This window comes from Pelecanus crispus, chromosome 12, assembly GCF_030463565.1.
Source record: "Pelecanus crispus isolate bPelCri1 chromosome 12, bPelCri1.pri, whole genome shotgun sequence".
Classification (NCBI taxonomy): Eukaryota; Metazoa; Chordata; class Aves; order Pelecaniformes; family Pelecanidae; genus Pelecanus; species Pelecanus crispus.
The window spans coordinates 8,042,180-8,065,756 of record NC_134654.1 but is presented as its reverse complement, the minus strand read 5'-3'; the positions used below and the strand labels follow the sequence as shown (position 1 = coordinate 8,065,756).

The 23,577-nt window shown below is 52.0% G+C and overlaps 1 protein-coding gene across 2 annotated transcripts in view; it reads right to left on the bottom strand.

Moving 5' to 3' along the window:
• Positions 1–672: 672 nt before the first annotated feature.
• POR (cytochrome p450 oxidoreductase) overlaps positions 673–23,577 on the bottom strand; it is a 36,625-nt gene continuing 13,720 nt past the window's right edge. For both annotated transcript variants that reach the window (XM_075719471.1, XM_075719470.1), the window contains exons 2-16: positions 18,365–18,557; positions 11,116–11,164; positions 10,153–10,281; positions 8,964–9,113; positions 7,966–8,090; positions 6,942–7,031; positions 6,372–6,470; positions 5,597–5,713; positions 4,654–4,772; positions 3,260–3,441; positions 2,956–3,105; positions 2,125–2,392; positions 1,541–1,686; positions 1,189–1,274; positions 673–939 (exon numbers count right to left, since the gene is read on the bottom strand). In XM_075719471.1, the coding sequence (XP_075575586.1) occupies positions 795–939; positions 1,189–1,274; positions 1,541–1,686; positions 2,125–2,392; positions 2,956–3,105; positions 3,260–3,441; positions 4,654–4,772; positions 5,597–5,713; positions 6,372–6,470; positions 6,942–7,031; positions 7,966–8,090; positions 8,964–9,113; positions 10,153–10,281; positions 11,116–11,164; positions 18,365–18,543 (2,034 nt within the window). In that variant the 5' untranslated portion in view covers positions 18,544–18,557 and the 3' untranslated portion in view covers positions 673–794. The remainder of the gene's footprint in view (positions 940–1,188; positions 1,275–1,540; positions 1,687–2,124; positions 2,393–2,955; positions 3,106–3,259; positions 3,442–4,653; positions 4,773–5,596; positions 5,714–6,371; positions 6,471–6,941; positions 7,032–7,965; positions 8,091–8,963; positions 9,114–10,152; positions 10,282–11,115; positions 11,165–18,364; positions 18,558–23,577) is intronic.

Here is a 23,577-nt window from a genome sequence, read left to right as displayed (position 1 = left end):
ACCATACACAGCACGAGGGAGGGGCTGGGCACAGGGGAACAGCCAGCTGCAGGACCCCAGGGAGCAAGCAGGGCCCCTGCAGACTGAGACCCCCCAAGACCAGGTCTCTTCCAGAGGGGAGAGGAGCCATCCCCTCCCTGCTGCGTGCTGGAGCAAAGGCGGGCAGCAGGGGAAAGGAGTGGGTGCCTGTAGGGTCTTGGTGGTATGGGGCAGCTCTGTGCCCAGACCCAGTTGCCAGCCCCACATCCTAGAGATGGCCAAGCAGGGTGGGAGGGAGGCGATGACAGATCACTGCCCCAGGCTGTGCCCTCACACCAAACCCGCAGCGCAGGGGGCTGCTAGCTCCTCCACCCCTCTGCCATCTCCAGGCTGCCTGTGCCAGCAGGCCAGGGTGGTCTCCAGCCCCAGGGGATAAGGCAACACCTCGTGTTCAGAGAAGGACCCCAGAGCTCCCCTGGCACTGTCCATCCCTCTTGCCCCGCATCAGCTGTGTCCCTGCTCTCAAGGCAAACGCGGGTGCCATGAGGTGCTTCCTGGGGTGCCAGGGGCACCGCGGCTCCTGGACAACAGCCTGAGCTACCCCCCTCCCCCTCTCAACCCCTTCCACCCCCAGGGTGCACAGCCTGCCCCGGGGGGCTGCTGTGGCCCAGGAGGGGTTGGGAGTGACACTGGGGTAGCTGTGGGCTAGGGACGACACTGTCACCCACAGCAGCAGTGGGCAAGCAGGCACTTTCCACCTCCCACGGGCCCACGCCTGGGGACCCGTTCTCTCCCTGGCCCCGCCAGCTCCGCTCTTAGCTCCAGACATCCAAAGAGTACCGGCCCTTCGTCATCAGTTTCTTTACATAGTCCATGGCCTGGGGCTGGCTCATGTTCCCAAACTCGGCCACGATCTCGTAGAAGGTGTTCTGCACATCCCGGGCCATGTTGCGAGCATCACTGGAAACAAGGGGACCGTGAGCGAGGCAGTAACACATCAGAGCCACAGAGCCCTGGTCACCTCTCAACACCCGAACACAGACGGTTCGCTCACCCCAGCCCATCTGCCTGGCCACATGCCCTCCCCTGGAACAAGGACAGCAAAACCCTCCCAGGGCTTGTCACGCACAAGTGGGTAAACTGAGATACGCTCATTTTCCTGAGAATAGGAACGTTTTCCCAAAGCTCCCTCCCTGCCACCAGACCTACCCGCACACGTAGATATGAGCATTCCCCTCATTAACCAGCTTCCAGATGCTTTCCTTGTTCTTCTTCAGTAAGTGCTGAACATAAACCTGGGAGGAAACAAGGTGGGAGTGAAGTGACAGGAGCAGGGTCCCCACGCCACAGGCCATGGCGAGGGAGGGGAAGCCAAGCCCGTGCTTGTGGCTCCACAAGGCAGTGGAGGTGCTGGGTGCTCCCACGACTGCCATGGGCCTTCCCTAGCAGCGAGGCTCCAGGCTGGGAGTCTCCAGCCCTCAGAGCCTTTTCTTCCCCCGCTGCCAGGACTGGGAGCGACGGTGGGCAGCATAAGCAGGTGGCTGGGGGACTGGAGCGGTACCTTCTCAGCCTGGTCCCTGGAGAAGGCGACGTTGAGCTGGGTGAGGATTCCCTCCTGGTGGAAGCGGGCCAGCTCCTCACGGTACAGGTAGTCCTCACGCTCATGGCGGCAGCCATAGTAAAGCACCGTCTCGCCCACCTCCTTGCCTGCAGAGGCACGCAGCACCCATCAGCTGGCCCCCTGCAGCCCCCAACCCTGTCCTCCCTATCTCCCCTCATCCTGCCAACCCAGGGGAGGCAGAGCCACACGACTGCTTCTGTTTATAAGGGGAAGCTCGAGACTGATTCGCAGAAGTACCCATATGCTTTAGAAATGTCCGAGTGACTTGACTGTGGTTATTCGGAGACACGGTGGCAGAGGTCAGAGAACTGGCTCAGGTCTATCTGCCCCCCTAAACATCCTCTGTGGCCAAGAGGAGGACAAAGCACCCTTGTGCCGGGCAAAAACACTTAGCTGCTGTTCACCCTGCTCCACCGCCATCAGCGATGTGAGCAGCACAAGCTGCACCCTGGAGGCACCAACTGGCCCCACAGAGCACCGTCCTGCAGCAACTCCAGTCCCCAGGGAAGTTTCTGGGCACTCACCTTGCTGCTTCAGCCAAGCCCGTTCCTGAATGAAGCCTATGAAGGGGGCTATGCCAGTTCCCGGTCCAATCATGATGACGGGTGTGCTGGGTTTGAAGGGCAGGCGAAACTGCGACTTCCTGACATACATGGGCACCAGGGAGTTGCTCCCATTCTCATTGGGCACCTTGCTCTTGAGCCAGTTGGTGGCCACCCCTTTGTTCAGACGTCCTGTCTTGGTCTCGTACTCCACCGTCACAGCACAGATGTGGATGGCATTGGGGTGAACCTGCAGGAAGGGATGTCAGTGCCAGGCAGAGCAGGAGCCCCAGCAACCCCACAGCTCAGTCCCTTGTGCTCAGGGATGGGGAGAAGTTTAACCTAATGTTAACGTTGGGACAGCTATTTCTCCCCTGGCAGATCAGACCTCCCAGCATGCCCCACATGGAGTTTCTGTCTTGCACCCGACTCATCACAGGACCACTGAGCTTCCCTCAGTATTGCCAACAACCTCAGGGCTTCAGGCACAAAGTAAAGAGTGAATTTTGACCAACCCATAAAATGGCACCTTGCTTCCAAGCCCTGAAATCAAGGCCTACAGGCGAAGAGGAGGAGGGCTGCAGGGAGGGTGGTGGTATCAGGGTGCAGCTGGCTGCAGTGCAGGACCCTCTGCAGACCCTGTGGAAGTTGGGATAACCCCCTCTTCTCACGCACAGAGATAACTAAAGCTGGCCTCCTCACGGGAAGTGTCACCAGGGCCAGTTCCCCAGCTGAGAGGGGGACGGTGGCACTGTGGAGCTGCAGCTGAAGCCATCTCTCAACAGCCTCAGTCCCTGCTGGAAGCATGCTCACCTTGGAGGAGGAGGCAATGGAGTAGTAGCGGGCCTGCAGGCGGGGCAGGAGCTCACACAAGTGGTCGATGGGTGGGCGCAGCGAGGGCATGTCCTGCAGGATGGCCAAGATGTTCCTCCGGGCCTCCACCACCCAGCTGAGGTAGAGAGCCTGCGGGCAAGGAGGGCACACGTGTGACGACTTCCCTACGTGGCTGGCAAACACTCCCTCAGCTCTCTGCACGTGGTGTGCCCAACAGTCCTGGATCCCTTTTGGGGATCCCCCAGCACCCAGTTCAACCCAGCAGCTTTTGCACAGCTCCCACCTTCCCCTCGGCAGCAGACGATGCCATTTTGCGGAGGCGCTCCTGCTCGCTAGCGTCCGTGGCATACTGGGCCAGCTCGTAGAGGACATTGGTGCGGGGTGGGTTGGTGATGTCCAGGTAGTACGTCAGGGCTGTACGGTAGGATGTGGGGCAGGGGAAGGGATGTTTCTTATTGGATTCCTCTGGAGAAGAGGGAGAGGGGAAAAAAAAAATTTAAAAAAAATCAGCAACCACATGCTGTTATGTTGGAGATTTCATGCCAGCAGCTACATGCAGTGCATGACAGCTAGAGGCAGAGCAGGGGAACGGGCTTCAGGGAGGACAGAGCAGCCCTAGGGCTGAATCAGCCTGTTGGGCCAAAGCCCCGATCCCACACCGAAGCAGCTCCAGCACGGGGCAGCTCCCTCTCCAGGCAGCCACATCTCCCAGTAACCCATTTCACAGATGCTGCCTGACAGCTTATCAGAAAAAAAAAAAAAAACCCAAAACCACCCACCAAAAAAAACCAAACCCATGCTCCCCAATAGGGCACTCTGCCCCAAGTTATCCATGCACAGAGGCACCCAGCAAACTCCCAGACCAGGCAGGAGGGCTGTTCTCCACGGCTCATTTGGCCTCACACACTTACACCTCCTTCAGATCTGGCCTCAAAAGTGTCCTTCAGCCACAGACAGGTGTGCTCAGAGCCCCCTTGGGAAAGGTAAGCACCAGCAGTCAAGGCTGGAGCCATTCAGTTCAGCAAATTAAGAGGTCCATAAGGGACAGGAATGACAGTGTGAGGCCAGACAGCATGGGACACTGCATGGGGGGCTGCAGGCTCCAGCAGTGCATTAAAGCCACTTGCTCTCTTGAATCAAGGAGCTGTCTTAGGCTTCTGGGCCAGCACATCTGATGCCTCAGGTCAGGCTGCACTGCTTCAGGAGCTGCTATCTCCCTCCTGCCAGAGGTCAGCTCTGCTGGGAACACTGCCCAGGAAGAGCTCTTTGTATCAGCACAAGTGCTCCTTCCTGGCAATTCAATCCCCAAGCCTCTGCCTCCTCCAAGGACTGAAAAACAGCATCTCAGACACTAAGGCCCCTGTTGAGCTCTGGGGCTGCTGCGGCAGAGGGATGCACTGGCAGGCTGATGGTCTGTAATTAGGAGTGTGCTGTTACATAATTTGTTGTTGAATAGGCACACTTAAGTACGTTTCACAACTGACCCACTTCAGCTGGCTCTCAGCAAGCGGGCTCTGTGCCACTGCTAAAACGGCACGGCATTTGGAGCTGCCACAGGACATCTCTGTTTGCCTGGAGGTGCCCTATGGGACCTGAAGGTGATCTGGCTCCTGCTGTGGTGGACAGAGGCCATAGCTGAATGAGAACTGCTGATGCTCAGGGGTGATCCATACTCACCGTCCAAATTGTTTAGGGACATGATCGTGTCCAGATCCGTGCCCAGGATCTCACCAATCTGATTCACCAGAGAAGAGTCATTGGCTGGGTACACTGCCACATGGTCCCCAGACTCATACCTGGCACGAGAGCAACAGGAGAGCAGATGAAACACCAGCACCACTTCTCATCCACCCCAAGCCTGAGACAAGCAGGCTGGTGCAAGGGGCAGTAGGACAACACTGAGATCTGAGCTGCTACACAGTGCCTGCACAATCAGGGATCCCAAAGAGCTGGCAGTAATAGCAGAAAGGACCATTGTGGAACAACGGTTTTAAGAACCATGTTTTTTTACAAGGGACCTCCAAGATAACAGCAGTTTTGCCAGAAACTTCAACGAGGCCAGACTTCCAGCACAACAGATCAACTCCCTGACTGGCAAGAAGCAAAGCTGCTCAAAATCTCTGCAGTGTTTTGTTATGTCAAGCCACCTGGATTCATGGCTTTCTCACAAGCACACACAGAGGAATTTAAGCCAGCAAAAGGGTTAAGAACAGGGCTTTATTCCCAATATGCTTGTAACACCTAAGCCAGGCAAACCCAAGCATGAGCCATCCCCAGCTCTCCCCTCTCTTATAGCTCATCTACCCCCTCATTTTTTGAATGACTCCTAGAGAATTCTTGCAGCTGGGACTGCTCAGGTAGGACAGGTATGTGCAGCCAGCTCTGGAGGGGCACAGGGCATAGCCAGGCACGGCACAAGAGCTGGGACAAAGTCCTGACATGGGGTACCTGACATGTGGTATGCCCCCACCTCTGCCCCCAGAGGGGCAGTGTTAAGTAATTATGAGAACAAGGTCTCCTTCTGGAGTGCTGGATGAGGCCAGTGCCACATCCTTGTTCTTTGCTCCTGATGCAGACTGCTCCTGCCAAAATAGAGGAGCAGTCTCCCATGGGAAACTACCTGATTTTGGAATTGGAGATATCCAGCTCCAGGTGCATAAGGTGTCGCTCTCCACCCTCATTCAGCTTGCGGTTCTCTGTAACCTGGGCCAGGAAGGGGTTCTTGGCGTCAAATGGTCTGGAAGGAAAGACAAGGATCCTCTGGGTTATTCTCCTGCAAGCTCACAGTGCTGCTTGTATCCAGGCACGTTCCCTCTGCCTCCAGAGCATGGTATGAGCGTGGGGCTGTCCTGGCTCATGTTTCAAAGCACACCACAGCACAAACCAAATTACAATCCTGCTGCTACCCACACTGGCAGAGAAAACTGATCATTTTCCTTCTAAGCACAGCCCAGCAGTCAACAGCTTCTGTCCCATTAAGAACAAGTGATGCAAAAGTAGATTGGAGGAGATGTCACATCTCAAAGAGATATGTCAGTTTGGAAGTAATTTATACAGCTAATCTCCCCAAAGTAAAACTGCAAGCAACCACCACACATTAGCTACCCTGGGTGAGGAAAGGCTCTGAGTGACCTCAAGACAGATGCTGCAAATGTACCAGCCAAACAGCACATGTGAACACAGCCACCTTCTCACACACTAATGGTTCATTAACTGGGGAATTCCTGGGAGTCCCAGCAAAGATCTGAGCCCATTTCTATTGGGCAGACATCTGCCACAGGGCTGCATTGCAGAAATGACACTGCCCACATAGCGCGTGTTGTTAGGAACATCAAGGACTCCATTGGCCAAAGCCTGGCCCATGTACACCCTGCCCAGCGTGGTTTGGCACTTACGGCTTCTGGTTCTCATAGCTCTTGAGACGACCCATCTCACCGGTGTAGACTTTATTCATGTTCACATCTGTGTGCACCACCAGCTCATACTGGCGGATGCTGGAGGAGGAAGTGGGAGAGAAAAGAGAAAAAAGTCAAACAGGAAATCACAAGGTACAGTTGGAATCATCATCTCCTTTGCTGGATTTGCTGCAGTTCAAAAACAAATGCAACTTTCATCCCTTCGCCCCTCTTGAGACATTAGGGATCAGGCAGACCATGCAGAAAGCCCAGACCAAGAGGAAACATCAGCTTCACTGGGAGCATCACAACCCAGCAAAGCCATCCACAAAGGAAACAAACCCATCACATCCCTATTCAGAACAGAAATCCAGAGCCGGGTTCAAATTCGCACCAGGACAGGCTCAGTCCAAACAGCCCCACTCACTGATCTACTTCACGTGACCTCCCAAGTCTGGAAGGGGAGGCAGCACACAGGAAAGGGGACAGCAGCTCCGGGCTGATGGCACAGCCAGCAGTCAGAGGTGTCCAATCTCTCTGGCACCCAGAAGAACCTGCTCCCATACCCACCTGGACTCTTCTCCTGTAGCCTCCACCCCAAAGTGCTCACACACCGCTGGCCAGAACTGCTCTCTCCAGGTGATGAAGTCTTCTTCCAAGCTAGCCAGGGCAAAAAGAGAGATTCAATAACCCTGCCCAAGGGGGAGCAAAGGGATATTCCCAGGAGCCATCAGAGATCCCTGTGGACTTCCTCCTTCACCATGGGAAAAGGCATTTGCCGCTGGTTCCAGGCAGTTTTGATATGTCTACATGCCCACAGATCACCAGAAGAGCATCTTCAGATCACTAAGCGGGTGGGAGGGAACTGTTGCTATACCAGCCACCCCTCCCTTCACCAGGTCTGCCAAGGAAGGCTTTGCTATTCAGACTCGGTCTTTAACCAACTCAGCTCCCCCTTGCTCACTCCTGGCATTAGGTCACCTTCCTAAAAGGCAGGTTCCACCATGGCAATACTTATTTTTCTGGGCTAAGAGCCTCCCACACACAGCACATCCCTCTCATCAGATCTTGCAGCCCTTAGAGGTAAAGCCACAGGTTGATGTAATTTCCCAGGTTAAGCTGCTACCCACAGGGTGCTCAGGTAAGCATAGCGAGGTAAAAAAAAAAAACCAAACATCATTGTCCAAGCTGGAAAATTGCTGCCTTCCACCATAAAACAAACAGTTCACAAGGAGACAGTTTGCCTCCCCCACAGGGATGGGTGAGTTTATCCATACAGGCTGGGTTAGCAATAGAGCTGCAGCAGGGCAAAGGCAGAGAAGGCTGCAAAGCCTCCTTGAGTATATAACTACGGTCATCTAAAGCTGACATGGGATTTGCCAGACACAGGATCCCCTAGGATACTTGAAGTGTACAGGGATCTGATTGTGAGAGAAAGAGCAGACAGACAGACACACGCTCAGAGACATGTCAGCTCTCACAACTAGCCCTATGGAGTTCACTTCTGTCTTAGTAGTAGAACCAAATCCCTGCCAAGGTCCCTTCCACGATGCTTTAGCCAGCTCTGACCAGCCCTTCAAGCCACGCTACTCACTTGCCATCGTCATCTCCCAGCCCAAGTTCAAAGATGCGTTGGGCTCCAAGCTCCTCCAGTCTCTTGTCCACATACTTTCCCATGGCATTGAAGTGCTCATAAGTCTTGTTCCCCAGCCCAAAGACCTGGAAGGGAACGCTGATGAGTGTGGAGAAGGGCTGGACTTTTTCCATCCAGTTGGCATCCTCTGGCCAGTATCACCCAGCAAAGGATGTTGAAGAAAGACAGGAAGACCTCTCCCAACTCCCCATCAGCTATTTGTGGACCTTGAGTAAGAATCTACCACTGGAGATTGTCTGGTCAGTAGGCACCACTACCTCCCCTGGGCCAGGCCTCAGGCATGCCAAGAGGACGCACATACAAGAGTTGCCTGCGCCATCTCCTTGAGGGACCAGTAAGAGCCCGGACTGCCTGGAGACCAGTTGCTGTCCCTTGCCTCCCACAAACCGCTCAGCAAATGTTTGCTCACTGCTTTACACAGAGCAGCTTAACATCTTCAGCAGTGGATTTTCTCCTCATTTGCAATTATTATGCTGCCTAAGGAATTTGGCCGGGATTTAGGTGAGGTGGCTGTATCTCAGCCAATTATTCAGCTCAGCACAGGAAAGAGCTACACACTCCTCCAAGTGATTTAATTTGTGGGAGAAGATCTGGCCCAGGGCTGCTCAATTAGCTTCTGAGCAGCAGCAGCCGCCTGGAACTCATTTACAGACCTTGTATTCAATGCCTGCTGGGCTGTTTGTGGCAAGACATTACCAGTGAACCCTTGTGATTTAGGGAGTGGAGAGAGTACTCTGACATCTGCATTTAAAGCGCCCAGATATATGTTTGCAAGTGTCCGTGAAGCCTGGAGAGGAAGACAACAGGGACCGTATCTGACACAGGCATACAAGGCATAGACATCATGTTGTGCCTTTACCCAAGCCATGCGCAGGCACAGTGGAGGGCTTTTGACCTTCCTGCCCAAATGCAACATAAACTGGAATTGAGCCACTTACTGCAAATCGGAGACCTGACAAGTCAGTGTCAGCCTCCTGCAGCCAGTCATAGAAGTCTTGGGCATTGTCTGTGGGATCACCCTCGCCGTAAGTGGCCATGCAGAACACAGCTAAGGACTTGTCGATCTCAGAGAGGCGACTCAGGTCTGACTACAACCAAAAGAAAGAATAAACCCTCAAGGATCCCACAACACGGTTATTGAGCAAGCCTATTCCTACATTCCTTTATGGGCTCAAGCTGCGCCAGGGGAGGTTTAGATTAGATATTAGAAAAAATTTCTTCATGGAAAGGGTAGTCAAGCATTGGAACAGGCTGCCCAGAGAGGTGGTGGAATCACCATCCCTGGAAGTGTTCAAAAAAACATGTAGACGTGGCACTCTGGGACATGGTTTAGTGGGCATGGTGGTGTTGGGTTGATGGTTGGACTGATGATCTTAGAGGTCCTTTCCAATCTTAATGATTCCTAGTTTTTACTTTAATTCTAAATAATCCAGCCACCAAGCCAGGAAACGTGAAATTGCTACTCTACCCTTAATTGATTTAGTGGTGGACTTGGTAATGTTAGGTTAATGGTTGGACTGGATGATCTTAAAGGTCTTTTCCAACCTAAACAATTCTATGATTCTATACAATACAGCTACCTCTGGTGTGCAGGACAGCACCACGTAATGTCAAACAGCTGATGACAGAAGGGGTTGGGAAAGGCCAAATCCACCCAAAATGGCAGAGTAAGTAAAGCTAACCACCTTAACTGGACTGCAAGTCAATACTGCTACCCCACCAGAAAAGCAATGGGATTTTCCATACAAGGTTTTAAGGGACCAGGATTGCTGCTCACTTTGGAGAACACCACAACATCAATGCCTCTGTCCAAAACTGCAGCAGTACGGGACCAATGCTAACTACAGAAGGAATATGGAGCAAGTTTCATGCTGCCCAATGATGACTCACAACTCCCAAACACTCCAAGCTACCTTCCTCTTTCAGTCATGTTGCAGTGTTCACTCCAAATCTGTAGAATGGCAAGGACCACACCCATCTCTGCATCTCTCGGGCTGATCTTTTCTACCCTAAATGACACTACTAAGAGGGCAACTGTCCCTTGGCTAGGCTCTTTCTGCTTTGGTTTTTTTTTATGGGACACTAAAAGGATATTACCTATCCTGAGACTGTTCAAGGCTAAATTACCAAGTCATACTCCTCTGGATCCGCTGCCATGCCCCGGAGGCCATAGCGATGAGCGTCTTTGGAGAGACGATTGGCAAACTCCTCTGCTGTACCTGTTTGTGAACCATAGAAAACCACTATGTTTCGCCCCTGGAGAGAAAAAGAAATCTCTGTTAAATGGTGATTACCCATTTGGCAAATGCATGGATGAAGCACATCTTGTCAGAGACGAAGGAAACACCTGGGATCAGGAGCCCTGGACTGCAACCTAAAGGCAACTACAAATCTGCACTTGTATGGGACTCCATGCTGGGTTTGCAGCAGAAAACTCAAGGCTAAGCTGTTAATAAGAACACGACTCTTGTCAGTCTCAGAGGGGTGACTCAGAGCAGCCTAAAACCCAAAGCAAAGAGTAAACCCTCAAGATTTATTCTCAGTCTCAAAGCTGCAGCATGACTCCTGGAAACAGGGAACTCCCTGGATGAGAAAGCAGACTTGCCTAGGCTTTGGGAAAGTGCCTAAGCACCAGAGCTCCTGCTCTGCCACAGGCCAGCTACTTTGAAGTAAAATACATCCCAGTCTCTTGTGTCCAGTCCAGCGGAGCCAAAAGCTGCCAGTTCTGTGCACAACTCCCACTCTAGAGTGAACCAGTTTGGGAAACAGCCACACAGATAAACAACTGCCAGCCAATGACTTTAAAGTCTCTGCCATTTCCCTCCTGACTTTGATCTCATATTACACTTTTTTTTGGACCAAATTTTCCCTTCAATTTTTTCTCTAAGAACAACTCTCAGGCATAGACTGAAAGAGCTGTTCCTGCCTGCCCACACAGCCTTCCTCTGGATGCTCTTTGCAGCAGATATGTGTCTGTATCCAAACCAGTCCTCCCTGCTGACACAGCTAGACAGTCTCCAGAGGAAACTGGGAAGGACACGAGCTCCCCCACCTTCCTGGCACCCCACACAGCCAAAGCAAGAAGCTTACCGTCTTCTTCATCTTCTCAATGAAGCTGCTGTCTCTCACTGGAGCTGCTCTGAAAGACAGGAGGAACCTCCTTTCAGATGGGCACGTTCATTCTTTGAGGTCAGGAATAACTAAGTGGGGAAAAAGTGGCCCGCAAACCATACCAGATCTCAGAAGGCTACCCGAAGTGGCGAGATTCCCCATCGACCACTCTTACTTACCCTATCACAGGGATACCCATCACTCGGCTGCAGGACTTCTCCTCTGCACACAGCCACGGACCAGGGACTCTCAGAGCACAGGGGAATAGCTAACGCCCTGCCTTACCTCCACTGGCAAATCCTCCCACAGGCAAAGCCCAGGAACTCAGCCCTGAACATCAGGAAACCTTTACTCTATCAACTGCCCTGAGAGGTTTCACAGCTAAGCAGGCTACAAGGATCTTGTAGAGCTACGATGTGCGAGTAAGTGTCCAGAAAAATTCCAGAGGCCAAGCCATGGTGGGAGAAAAGGGAACAGACCACAGTGGACAGGCAGGGGATCGGTCCTGAGCCATGCCCCCCAGGGGGATTCCCTAAGCTTGAAGTCAGACAGGGCTAAAAACCAGCTGTTCTGACCTCAAAACAGCATGCCAGACAGGAGTCGCAGAGCTGGAGAGCCCTGCAGAGCAGACAGACACAGCTGATCAGACCCACAGAGCCTCCAGCAAGGCGACCGCTGCCTGCCGAGGTCCCGCAGGGCTCGTTCCCACGCTGGGGTTTCCGTCCCCAGTGCCGACCTCCGGCACAGAGGGAGTTTCTATTATCACAGGGAGGCGGCTTTCTCTATCTCAAAAGAGGGACAAACTGCAGCAGCATCAGAAACATCGAGGCAGAGAAGAGCTTTGCTATCCTAAGCGCACCCATGGACTTTCAGTCACAGGGTGAAAGCAACCCAGCCCTGGGGAGCCTGGGAGCAGTGGTGGCTCTAGGTACAGTCAGATTAGACACCGGGGTCTTTTCAAGGCAGGAGGACGAGTACCAGGAGCTCTTACTGTCTTCCCCATGGGTCCCCATGGGAGCTTTGGTAGTGGGGAGAAGGAACGTGGGACCCGTTCCCATTTCTTTTTCACAATGGAAGAATGCAAGGCTGGGTCTCCTGTGGGAAGAGAGACGCCTCCAGGCAAAAAACAAATGGTTTTGGCTCCAGCCCATGTGAGAATGTGCAGAGCTCGCTAACAGTTTCCTAAACTCTGCAGCCCAGAGGGAGGGATCTCTGCGGATGTGCAGAGACATTTGCAGAGTGCACACACACACAGAGCGGCAGGGTGGGGGACGTTCAGTAAACCATGCCTTCACGCACCCCTTTCTACCCAAAGGTATCAAGGAGCTCCATAACCTGGCCCAACAGCTCTGAGCACTGACACAGCCCCATACAGTATGCACTGAAGATGAGCAAACCCTACCCAAAAAGGCTACCCAAGGAGACTGTGCTCCCAGGAGAGAGCTGCTTTGCATCCCCCACTTTGCTCTCAGCAGTTAACAGTCTCCCCTTGTTGTCATTTGCACTTCATTGGGAACAGGGATATCACAAGCATCTTGGAGAGCAGCCCCAGCCCTGCCCATGCTACTGCTGGGATGGGGGCTCAGGAGAGCTGCCCCTCAGCTGGCTCACAAGATTGAGCTCTCACATTGCTTTTTGGCTCCCTGGTGAACCTCTTTGGTTTACTACCCTCTGCAAATGAGATCTAATTAAAATAGCTGTTGGGTCAACTGCTAAACAAAATGCTTTTAAAGGAGGGAAAAAAAAAGTTTCAGATCCTTTCAGCAAACTCCCTTTGGAAGAGAAAAGGGTGCAGCACATGGAGCTCGTCTGTTTTCAAAGGAGGCAACCCTGCACTGAAGTGCTGTGGTGGAGAGCAGTCTGTGGCTCAGACACAGAAGAAATAATGAGTCTGGCTTTTGAAAAAAAGGCTACACAACTCCCTGAAATTGCTTCATCAGGGTGGCTTGAAAATCTGAGCTGCAAAAACACACAGACGCTAAAGACACAAATGACAGTCATTTTTACTGCTCAGCCAGGAAAACCTAGAAGAGAAAGCGTGTTTTCAGCAACAACTGCTCTTACAGCTTAGATAGCTCAGGGCAGCGACTCTAAGAGAGTTAGAAGTGACAAGTGGAGGAAAGGGGATTAACTCCATTGTCGGAGCAAGTCCTTAGCTTGTACAGATTGCCCACCCTTGGTGAAAGCCCACAGCGCAAGCGAATCCCAGGGCTCTCTGTCACTTTGGTTTCAGGAGAAAAAAAAAGGAGGGGGGGAGGAAGTTCCCAACAGCTCAGCAACGATACCAATGTCTCCATCTCAGCCGAACACCTCTTTCAGAAAGCTCCCATGCCTGTGGCTTTCCTCCCGAAAGCACACGTACATCCCAAAGTGAAAACATAGCCTGGATGCTGCAGAGAAATTGAGCACTGGCAGCAGCGTCTCCTCTGGAGCAGCCTACCTCCAAGCAGAGCCTCTGCCCTTCCTTCTCCTACTGCCCCAGCAGGGAGAGGCACCCCGCTCCACCCAGCTTTGGGGTGGCAACAGCAACCCTCTGAATCAGAGCGATCCCGCCTGCCCATCGGGCGGATTAACTCACCTCGCCACGGCCACCTCTTCTCGTGGGGCTGAGTACACGCAGCCCATGGTCGGGGCAGGGAAGAGGCAGACAAAGAGTCGCAGGGCAGCCGTGTCTGTCTGCAAGGGGAGGTGTGGGGGGACGGGTCTAACTTAGCTCTGGAGCAACACGCACACAGGCCTTTCCATTCTGCTCCTCCTGGGCATTAAAGCCAAGCATCAGCCTTTTGTTGAGAGCCGGCACAAAAGGTCCCAGCACGGGTCATAGCAGGAGTGGTCCTGTCCGCTCAGATCCTCGTGGCGGGGCTTTGGAAGTTACCAAGTGGATCCGCGCAGCCCTGAGAAACTGCAACATCTGGCAGCAGTGGCAGAAAGGAATTAGGAGTGGAGAATGAAACCTCCCAGGATCCTCCGCAGCACACGTCCCTCTCCCATCCGCGTGGAGCAGGGGGACGGGACACAAAACCCTCCCCCAGCCTTGTTACCTTGGAAACTGTTTATATCACAGCTGCTTTTATATATATTCTTTTTTATTTAAAAAAAAAGTCAACGCTCTAGATGAATGAAACGATTCCAAACACTGCGTGAGCAATGCTATGGGTAACTATGGCAGTGCCATTACAGAGGCAGCTCAAAGGAGTTTGTTCTCTTCAGGATCCTATTAAATTAAATTAGAGGTGGTCTCTCGCTCACTCGCTCTCACACACACGCAGGCAGCAAAGAGAGCTAATCAAGGCTAAGGAGCTGGAGTAATTCCTGCCACAGGAAGCCCTGCAAGCACCAGGGAATGGATTTCTCTATAGCTGCAAAATAGAGATAAGCCGATTTCTGCCCCAAACAATGTTAAAGATGGGGGGAGAAGGGAGGGCATGACACCCAGTGTACCAATCGATGTCTCACCTGCGTCTCCCTGGGGCAACAGTCTGCACAACTCTGGAGCGGGGACACAAGGAAAGAAATCTGCGATTGTGAAACATGCAGATGAGGCGCAGCCAAAGAATAAAAATAAATTAGTGCATTCCCCAGCAACGCCACTGCAAGAAAGCGTGGTGGCCATGGCTGCGTGGTGATCAAGAGCCGTTCTCCCTAATGACATCTGCAGAGCAGGCCACTGGGAAGGCTGCTCCAGTGGTTTCAATTAAGTCTGAAAATGGTCAAAATGCAAGCGATCCTCAGTCGGTGGTATCCCAGCCTGCCCCACACGTGCATTGTGTTACAACACAGGTACAGGATGCCTTGTACACGGCAAGCCACTGCATATGCTGAGCTCTGCCCCTTCTCTGGGGGCTTCTGGCAGGAGAAGAGCTCCACTTGGCTGTGAGGGTAAGGGATCAGCAAGCACCTGAGCAGTAGCTGAACCCAGAGACGCGTTGTCAGGGCAGGATCATAATCATTCCCAGGCCACAGGGGCTGGTGGAGCCACGTAGAATAAACCCAGCCCAGATGCCATCCACAATGGGGTATTTTGACCATGCATCTCTTCTTCCACAATCAAGGGCAGCTGCAGCAGTGACATTTCCTTTGGAGACCCTGCTGAGCTGACGTGGCTTGATTGAGGTGTGCTGCTCAGCAGCAGCTCCCAAAAACCCCAGGAGGGCACTATGGTGCTGGACGCTGTGTTCAGGTCAGAGACTCTGCTTGCATTCTCCCACGTTACAAGCAAACCCATTAAAGCAGCAGCCATCGTGATGCATCTGAGTTGCTGTTCAGTACTTTCATCCTCCAGTCTTCCAAGGCTGAAGCTGAAGTTGGGGGCCAAAGTGACACGACAGAAACCGTCACCCAATACCATCAGATAAAGCAGTTCAGGACAGTTTGGTGAGTCAAGGCAGAGCTGCAGGGAATGTGCTGAAGAAAAGGAACACCTCTCAAGGTCAAGGCTCTCCACTTCAGCCAGACACAGCCCCACTGAGGGCTCTCTGCCTTCATGGGTCCAGGACAGCTTCCCTGCCTGCAGACGGGCCTGCCCTGCCTGCCCATGGACCAATTGCTATCCAGCCAGCCACGGTCAGCGGCTGACAGCGTGATCCTGTATCTTGCTGATTTGCTTGTTTATCAGAAAGGAAACTCCACCCCAGACTCAAGGATGACAGGAGGGAAGGAAACCTGAGGCTGAACAAGCTTATTTTCCCCACTCATTTCCCTCCCAGTTCCAAGCGTCCCATAAAATAACACTGCAAAAGCTGCAGGAAGTTGCTGGCTCCGTCCCAGAGGATGGATGTGCCACCAGCCACAGCCTTTGCTTGTGGGTCCACTCTGCCCTCAGACCAGTTTGCTACGATGACCACAGCAGGGCTGCAGCAGGCAACGTACAGGAAAAGGTCAGGTTTAATGTACAGGAAAAACTACTTTAAAGGCTCCTCTTGTGCTCTTCACCTGCCTAGCTGTCACTTTTCCAAAATGAATCGTGTCAGACAAGGTCCAGAGCAACCTCACCCCTCCCTGGTTATCAGTGACAGGAGGTGCTGCTCTTCCACAACTCTTGCAAGCAGCAGTTGCACACAGTGCTCCCTACCAGCCATCTCCCACGCAGACGGAGAAGGCAGCACAGACCCCACGCAAGAAACACGGGCAAAATACCCATGAGTCAGCTCAAAGCCAAAACCTCCAGCCAGTCTCAGACAGAAGCCCACATGCTGAGGTCCGGCAGCAGGACAAGGTGGTAACACACACCGGGTGGTTAGCAAGCCCCTCTGCAGTGTGACTTCTCTGCAAGGTCATGACAGCCTCTGGAAGAGCTGCATGTGATGGGCGGTGAATGGAAACAGTCACAAGGACGGTGAGCACGGGAGCTCTCCAAGTCAATCTGCGACAGATCTAATTTCAGATTGATAGTGCCATTTCTCCAGCCAGCTTAGCTCTCATCGCAATGCCGCCATTCTCGTTACAACCTCCAGAGGCAACCGCATGCACTGATACACACAGCCCTCTCTTGCAGGCACAGAAGGGAAAGTACCCAACCGATCCAACAAAACAAATTCCCAAGGTAAGGCCAAGCAGGCACAGATAGCTGGGTTGCTACTAGCCTTGCACACACCTGACTGCACAAGGTACCGCAGCCAGGGACATTTCTTCCTTTTAAACCCTTCCCAGAAAGAAAACGCACTTTCCATCCTCCTGCAACACCAGTGCATGTAGCCTGCCTTAGGGTTTGCTCTGAGCTGTGTGCTACTCTTCCCATTACCCAGGGGTTTCACAACAGACCTGGCATCCCAGGCTTGCCTTCAAGCAGAGTGCTCTGCCACCAGAGGAGAGGGCAAACACTGGATGACGAGCCCTGAAGACTGAAAGCAGCATAACCCACTAAGGTAGACATACAGGTCTGAGACAACAGACCCCCAACCGCTTGCTGTGTTTGATTTAGCTTTTACACACAGAGTAACGGGAGCATCAATCCCCTGCTGAAATGCCTTCACTTATCACCAAACATCCTCATCTGGGCAGCCTACAGTCAGGTCCTGCCACAGCTTCTTTCCACACCAGGCTATAACACTTTGAAATGAAGGACTGACAAGTATTTCTTGCCAGAGCAGCACCCGCTAAGCACCATGGGGAGAAACCCACTTCATGCAGGATGCCTTTGTGGTGCAACTGTGTGTTAAATCTTGAACCCACTGCGAGCAGCCAGCCATCGCTTTTCCCTTCCTTGCAGCATGGTCTCACAACCAACCACTCAGGACTGGGGGGGGGGGGGGGGGGGGCGCCTACAGCGAATTTGCAGCCAGCATTACAAATCCAGATGATTCACCTTTGTTGTGTGGTTACCTTCTGCAAAGGCCCAATACTGGAAAGCGCAGACCTAGGCTAAGGCTGAGGCTGGCCTTCCGTGTGGGGCAAACTGCACCCAGGCAGGGAACAGACCCCAGGAGGCTGAAGGGAAAGGTATTGCAAAATGCCAGCTCCTGTGGTCTCTGCTGCAGTGGGTTTCAAACCTCTTTACTGCTCTTACCAATGCTCCAGGTGGAAACAGAAGAAATGAGCTAAAAAGCCCGGCAGAAAACTGATGTTAAGTTTGGTATGCGACAGACAAGGAACTAAATGCACCCAGATCTCCACCAACACAGCTCGCTCCTGGCCCTAAGCCCTTTCCAGAAGACAGGGTGGAACAAGGACCTCTCCCTCTCCAAACCCAGTCTCCCGCTGCTGTGGTAACCTGGCATCAAAGCCAAGCAAGTTTCACAAGAGCTGCCAAGCAGCTCATGCCCAGGAACTATCTCGCAGCTCCCCAAGACTATTTCTTCTCTTCATAGCTAAGGATAGATAAGATGTCCGATAGAAAACCTGCTTAAGAGCAAGTCCACCTTTCTCCAGATTTATCTAAATATGACTTTTATCAGAAAACACAGAGAATAGCCAAAGCAATCTGTAAGAATTTTGAAGTACATCCAAGGGTTTTTCTACCTTGCCTTTTCTTGCCTTGCTTGGGAAAGGCAAATTACTGATTTGGGCCACACGGCAGAACTGCACCCTGGCTCTTCCATGGGGGTTTCTGCATTGAGAGGTGAACAGCTCAAAAGAAACGTGAGGGGAGAGAAATGCACTTTGGGACTAATTCCCCTCACCTGGGGACCTCCCAGAACCCAGCTGAACTTCTCACACAGCCTCCAAGGACCCACCATAAGCAAGATGGAAAGCTACAGTCACCCCATGCTGCCTGAGAGTTGTTACTTACACTGATTGAATTTTGGGGAGGTCTGGGACTTCCTCTTTTTTCTTGCGGAAGAAGAACCAGTAAGTAAAAAGCCCGGTGATGAGCGAGATGAGAAACACGTCTGTCATGCTGAAGAGAGAGTCTTGCTGTGCAGCGTTGTCAGGAGGGGAGATGTTCGGTTCCATGCTGGCAACCCCCATGATGGTCAGAGGCACTGTAAGCAAGGAAAAACAAATGAACACCAGCAGTCACACAGTGCCACAGAAGACCAGAACAGCATTAAGGGACCTTCAGAGCATGCTTTTCTGCTATACTTTTACTCCTGGGAGCATAAGGCAGCCCAACAACTCTCTGAAAAGAGGCTTTGCACCACAATACCGAGAGATCCTTTTGTGTCCCAAGGTATCTTGCTGTCCTGCCAAGCTTCTCCCTTTCCACTGCATCCATCCTGATCCCCCAGAAGTGATTTCTGCTCCCCCTCTGCCAGCACTGTTGGAGAAACCCCACATTTCAGCCAGGGAGCCCAACCTGGCTCCTACCAACACCCCCACAAACAGGGACTCATGGCCAGCCTTTACTAAAGCCCATACTTACCACAGAGCCCATGGGGTGTTAGTGGGGGAAAGACCCCACTCTTCCATTCACCCTACAAATCTGGGGCTTTCTCCCTCCTTTCCACAAGGTGATAGAATGCCCCAGATCTACTGCTGTGCTTATAAACCACAGAGCAGGATTCTGTGAGCATCCCCACATTAGGTTGTTACAACACAAATAATGAATATTTCTGATTTACTATCCACCTCTTTTTGGGCCTCTGGCTTCCAAGTCCCTTCCACTATCTTCCCCAGTCTAACTTCCATCTCCTTGAGTTACTCCTTTCTACTTGCAAAGGCAGACTTCAAGTGACTTGTGACTTGCCCATGGCCATACACAGAGTCTGCGGTAGTGCAAGGATGAGTGCCCGGCCCTCAAGTCCCTGACTAGCCCTATGGCCCCTGTTCTTCCCCTGGGGAGCCACCCATCGCTCCCTCCCCCCCCCCACACTGCTCTGCCTAAGCTCTAAACTCCTTTCACCCTAGTCCAGATCACAAGATTATCTTCCCAAAGCACAAGGACACACACTGTCCAAGCAAACAGATAATTAACTCAAAACTTGATTTGTAAGGGCAAAGTGACTCTCTTCTTGTACTTGGGTATCCTGCCAACCCAGGAGACCATGGACATTTCAACTTGCACACAGAAAAGTGACTCAGAGCCAGGGGGTTGCCATCAGAGAGAAAGGACATGTCCCATGGCTGAGCTGTGAGTGGAGAGTTAACCCGTTCAGCAAACCTGTGCCTGCTGAAGAAAAGCTCCCAGGCAGCTTTTCTGGGGGGCTGAAAGAGAAGCAGCAAACCCCAAGTTGTGCCTGGGCTGAGAAATAAAACTCACTGAAGTTTAAGGTTATGCTAATGCATTCAGGAGCTGGGAAGAAAAGGGAAGGTGATGCTTAGGAAACACTAACGAGGGAGACCAGGTAAGGTCTTCAGCAAATAAGAATACCTTGTTACCCCACCAAGGAAATGTCCAGCTCCAGAGAACACGAAGTACTCTGCCACAGGTCACCAGCTATAAAAGACAGCCCTGCAGAGTGCAGGGAGAAGTCCACAGCCACCTGGCAGTGATCATGGGTGCGCTCCTGGGTATTTTTGCCCAGACAGCTCTCAGCCCCACAAGAAGTTTAATTCAGTGTAGTCACTTGGCAAATGACTGTACTATGAAGGGCACTAAAACACCACCGCAAAGCTTCCCATGAGGTTCCCAGAGATGATGCTAAGCAGGGGGGGTGGAAGAAAAATGTTAGTGATGTGACTGCAGACAAGCAAATTGCCCATCCCTCTCCATCAAGCAGGTCACCCTGTCCTCCCTCCCTTGCAGACAGGCTTTCCATCGCTGGATCTCAGAGCCAAGCAAGGGCTGGATGTTATTTCTGTACAACTGTAGACTAAACTGTTAAGTTAAAGACTCCACAACTGGAGCTTAGTTGCCAACAATGCACAGCTCCCAGCAGCATCCCTCTCCTCCTCCTCTCCTTCCAGTAAATCAGTGAGGAGCAGGTCCAGCAACTGACACCAAAGGAACACACTGGTGGGGAGAAAAACGTTGCTGGTTTATTGCCTTCACAAGTCCTTTCCCATGGCACATAAGGTAATGACAAACCTTTGCTCAGAGGAAGCCATGGAAAAAAAACCCCAAGGCTGATGGAGACCACACTAAGCTGGTTTTGGGCAGGAGCTCCACCCCTTCCCTTCTGAGCACCAAATCCAGCACTCACAGCAGCCATGCCCTAGGAAAGCCTCCTTGCACAGAGCAGAGCAGCATCCCTTGTAACAAACTGCACATGGAGTAGAGTTTCAGGCTAGACACATCTCTGGCGAGCAGCAGCCAGCCCAGCATGGAACACATACAGGCTGCACACACCTGGCCCCACAGCAATTCCTCTCCCAGCTCCAGATAGCTCAGATGTGGATATTCACCAGCTGCCCTTACACAGGGCAAGAGAATGAGTTCCTGGGCTAATCAGCAAGGCGAGGGCTACGTCTCCAGCAGCAATTCATTACAATGCCCGAAGCAGCAGAGCTTCTGGCCTCCCAGAGCAGAAGGGACAAGCAGCAGCCGTGAGGGGTTTTGCTTTTTCAAGCCTCTGGAGGTGGTCTGCTCTCCCAGGCAGCGGTGCCTTGGAAGGAGGCACCCTCAGGAGGGAAGCTCCTGGGAATGCAGCGTGGACAGATGTGGGGGAGGAAGCCCTACTATCTCCTGGCCTTAACCATGCTGCAGCTCTCCAGCGCTTCAAAGGGGAACCCTCCAGCTGCAGCAGCAGCTGGACCACCCGCTCACTCCCCACACCCACAGCCGGAGGGAGGAGCACCATTTCCGGAGGCTTATGGGTCTGGTGCATGGATGAAAGTCTTGGTTTGGTGTCCTCTTTTCATTCACAAGTCTCCTTAGCATAAAGGTTATATACTGACCTCTAACCCTGGAAGGAAACACAGTCGTTTTCTAGTGATGGAACCAAAGACACAAGAACTGCTTTAATTTTGATGAGGGGCTCCATCTGGTCCTGGACATTTAGTTATTCGAGTCCTGTATCCTAGCTACAGGTTTTTCTTTTTACTCTCCCTTCACATCCCCACCTTTAGGAAAAGGTTTGCTTAGATGTAGCAAGAGAAAGGCAAAGGATGTGGACCTCACACTTCTTTTTTTAAAGGGTTGTCATAACTCAGGAACTATTTAACTCACTTCACCTAGCACAGGAAGATTATTCCTCAATTTATCTCAGTCTTACCTAGTTGGCTGTAACAATTATTTTCCCCAAAGTTCATGACAATTAATTTTCAAATACATGTCCTTTTCTAGCTTTCAGTGAAAAGAAACCTGACTCTTACTTGGGATTTAGCTATCCTGGAAATCCTGCAGTCTCTGGAAGGACCCCAACAGAATCAGACAGTTTTTTAAAAAGAAGGGGGGAAAAAAAATTGAACTTTATGATGCAGAAGTAAAAGTTCCCCTGCCACCAGTTTCAAGGGTAGTTATTTTATCCCCAATGTTTATTATACCTTCAATCAAGATAAGACAGACTTTATTTCCCCTTTTTTCTTTTTTTAATAAATCATGGCTCCAGCTCCTGGATCCTTGTTTATGCACACAGTATCTGGTGTAAAGCAGTCAGTCTCAGCTGAGATGTGAGGCATCTACATCACACAGAAAAGTCACAACATTTTGAAAGATTGCAATCAAGCAATGCTACATTTTAGCACAGCTTTTCAGCCTTTGAATGCAGCTTCTAAACCTGGGAATTTGCTTGCTACACAGCAGCTCGCAATCGTTCTTATCATCAGGGAACCTCTCTGCACATCTCCATCCTGCCAAACAGATGCACTTTCTTCTCATATTAAAGAAATGTATTCCTAATACTCATGCACATCTCTGAAGCAAAGGACTGGAAGCACTGTCAGTGCCAGGCACCCTCAGATCCGCCACAACTTCCACATGGACTAAAGGTGCTATGGTGTCACAGGGTTAAAAATACTAAAACAGAAATAAAAATAGTATTACAACAAACAAGACAGAATGGGGGGTGCCCTAAAAGCCAGATGGTCAGCAACTCCAAGAGATCTATTCTTCCCCCTCTCTTGCACACTGCCAATGGCAGCATTAGGAGGTGGTACAGCAGATGCCCCCAAAAGCACACGAGCCCTCCACTCCAACTGGCATGCACAGCATCACGGTCATGAAACATGGCTGGGAGGTTTCCTTTTCTGCCAAATACAAGGATGTTTCTGCACGTCACATTGTAGTATCCTCTAATGACCAAAAAGCCTTGTCTCTGAAGCTCAGTTGGCGATCTGGCCAGGAAGTTGGCTCTTTGAGTTGAAGTAGCCTTTTATTTATATAATGTTTGTGATGGGGTTCAAGTATTTCGGGACAATTTGGCTTCCCAGTTCCAGACCAGGGCTGCAGCCTGCAACTCTTGCTCCAAAAATGAGTGACCAAGCTCTGTGCTTGACTCTCCTCTGCCCTGTGCCATCATAATCACGCCGTGACCTGTGGTGCCAGCCCTGCTCACGTGAGAAGGAAAGGAGAAGGAAGATTGCTGACCAAGCACAGCCCCGGGCTGCTCACCGCTCCCACCTCCAATAAATGATCCCCAGGCTCCAGCCAGCCAGCCGATCACAGCCTGTAGCACCAAAAAGCCCCTGAGTTCAGCTCAACACAGCAGAGAGGGCTCTCCACGATCCCCACACACCCATGCAGTGATAGGCATGAGTCCCGCTGTGCCCTACAGACTCTGCCTGCCCTGGCACAGGGCAGCACAGAGGCTGCACCCTCATCTCCCATGCCCCTGAGCTTATCTAAACAGCCAGAGTTTTCCCAATGGGAACCAAGTGGCATCAGCGTCCTTTGGACACCTGCAGATAAACACAGGAGCTGCAGGCAGAAGTTCTATTTTGCAATACATGCATGCCAATATCTATGATGACCGAGTCAAAGGAGGAATTGAGTGACACAAACGCGTGCAATGCCATTAGTCACCCTCTGCCTGACACTTGCACCGGTGCCGGGCACCATTCAAAGGGAGCTCAGCAGGGCACAGGCAGCCAAGCCTTCCCCAGCCTGCAGCAATGTCCAGGCTGTCTCAGCTAATTGTTAGCAAGGACACCAGGTAGCTGGTTAAGTCAAATCATGCCTGCAGG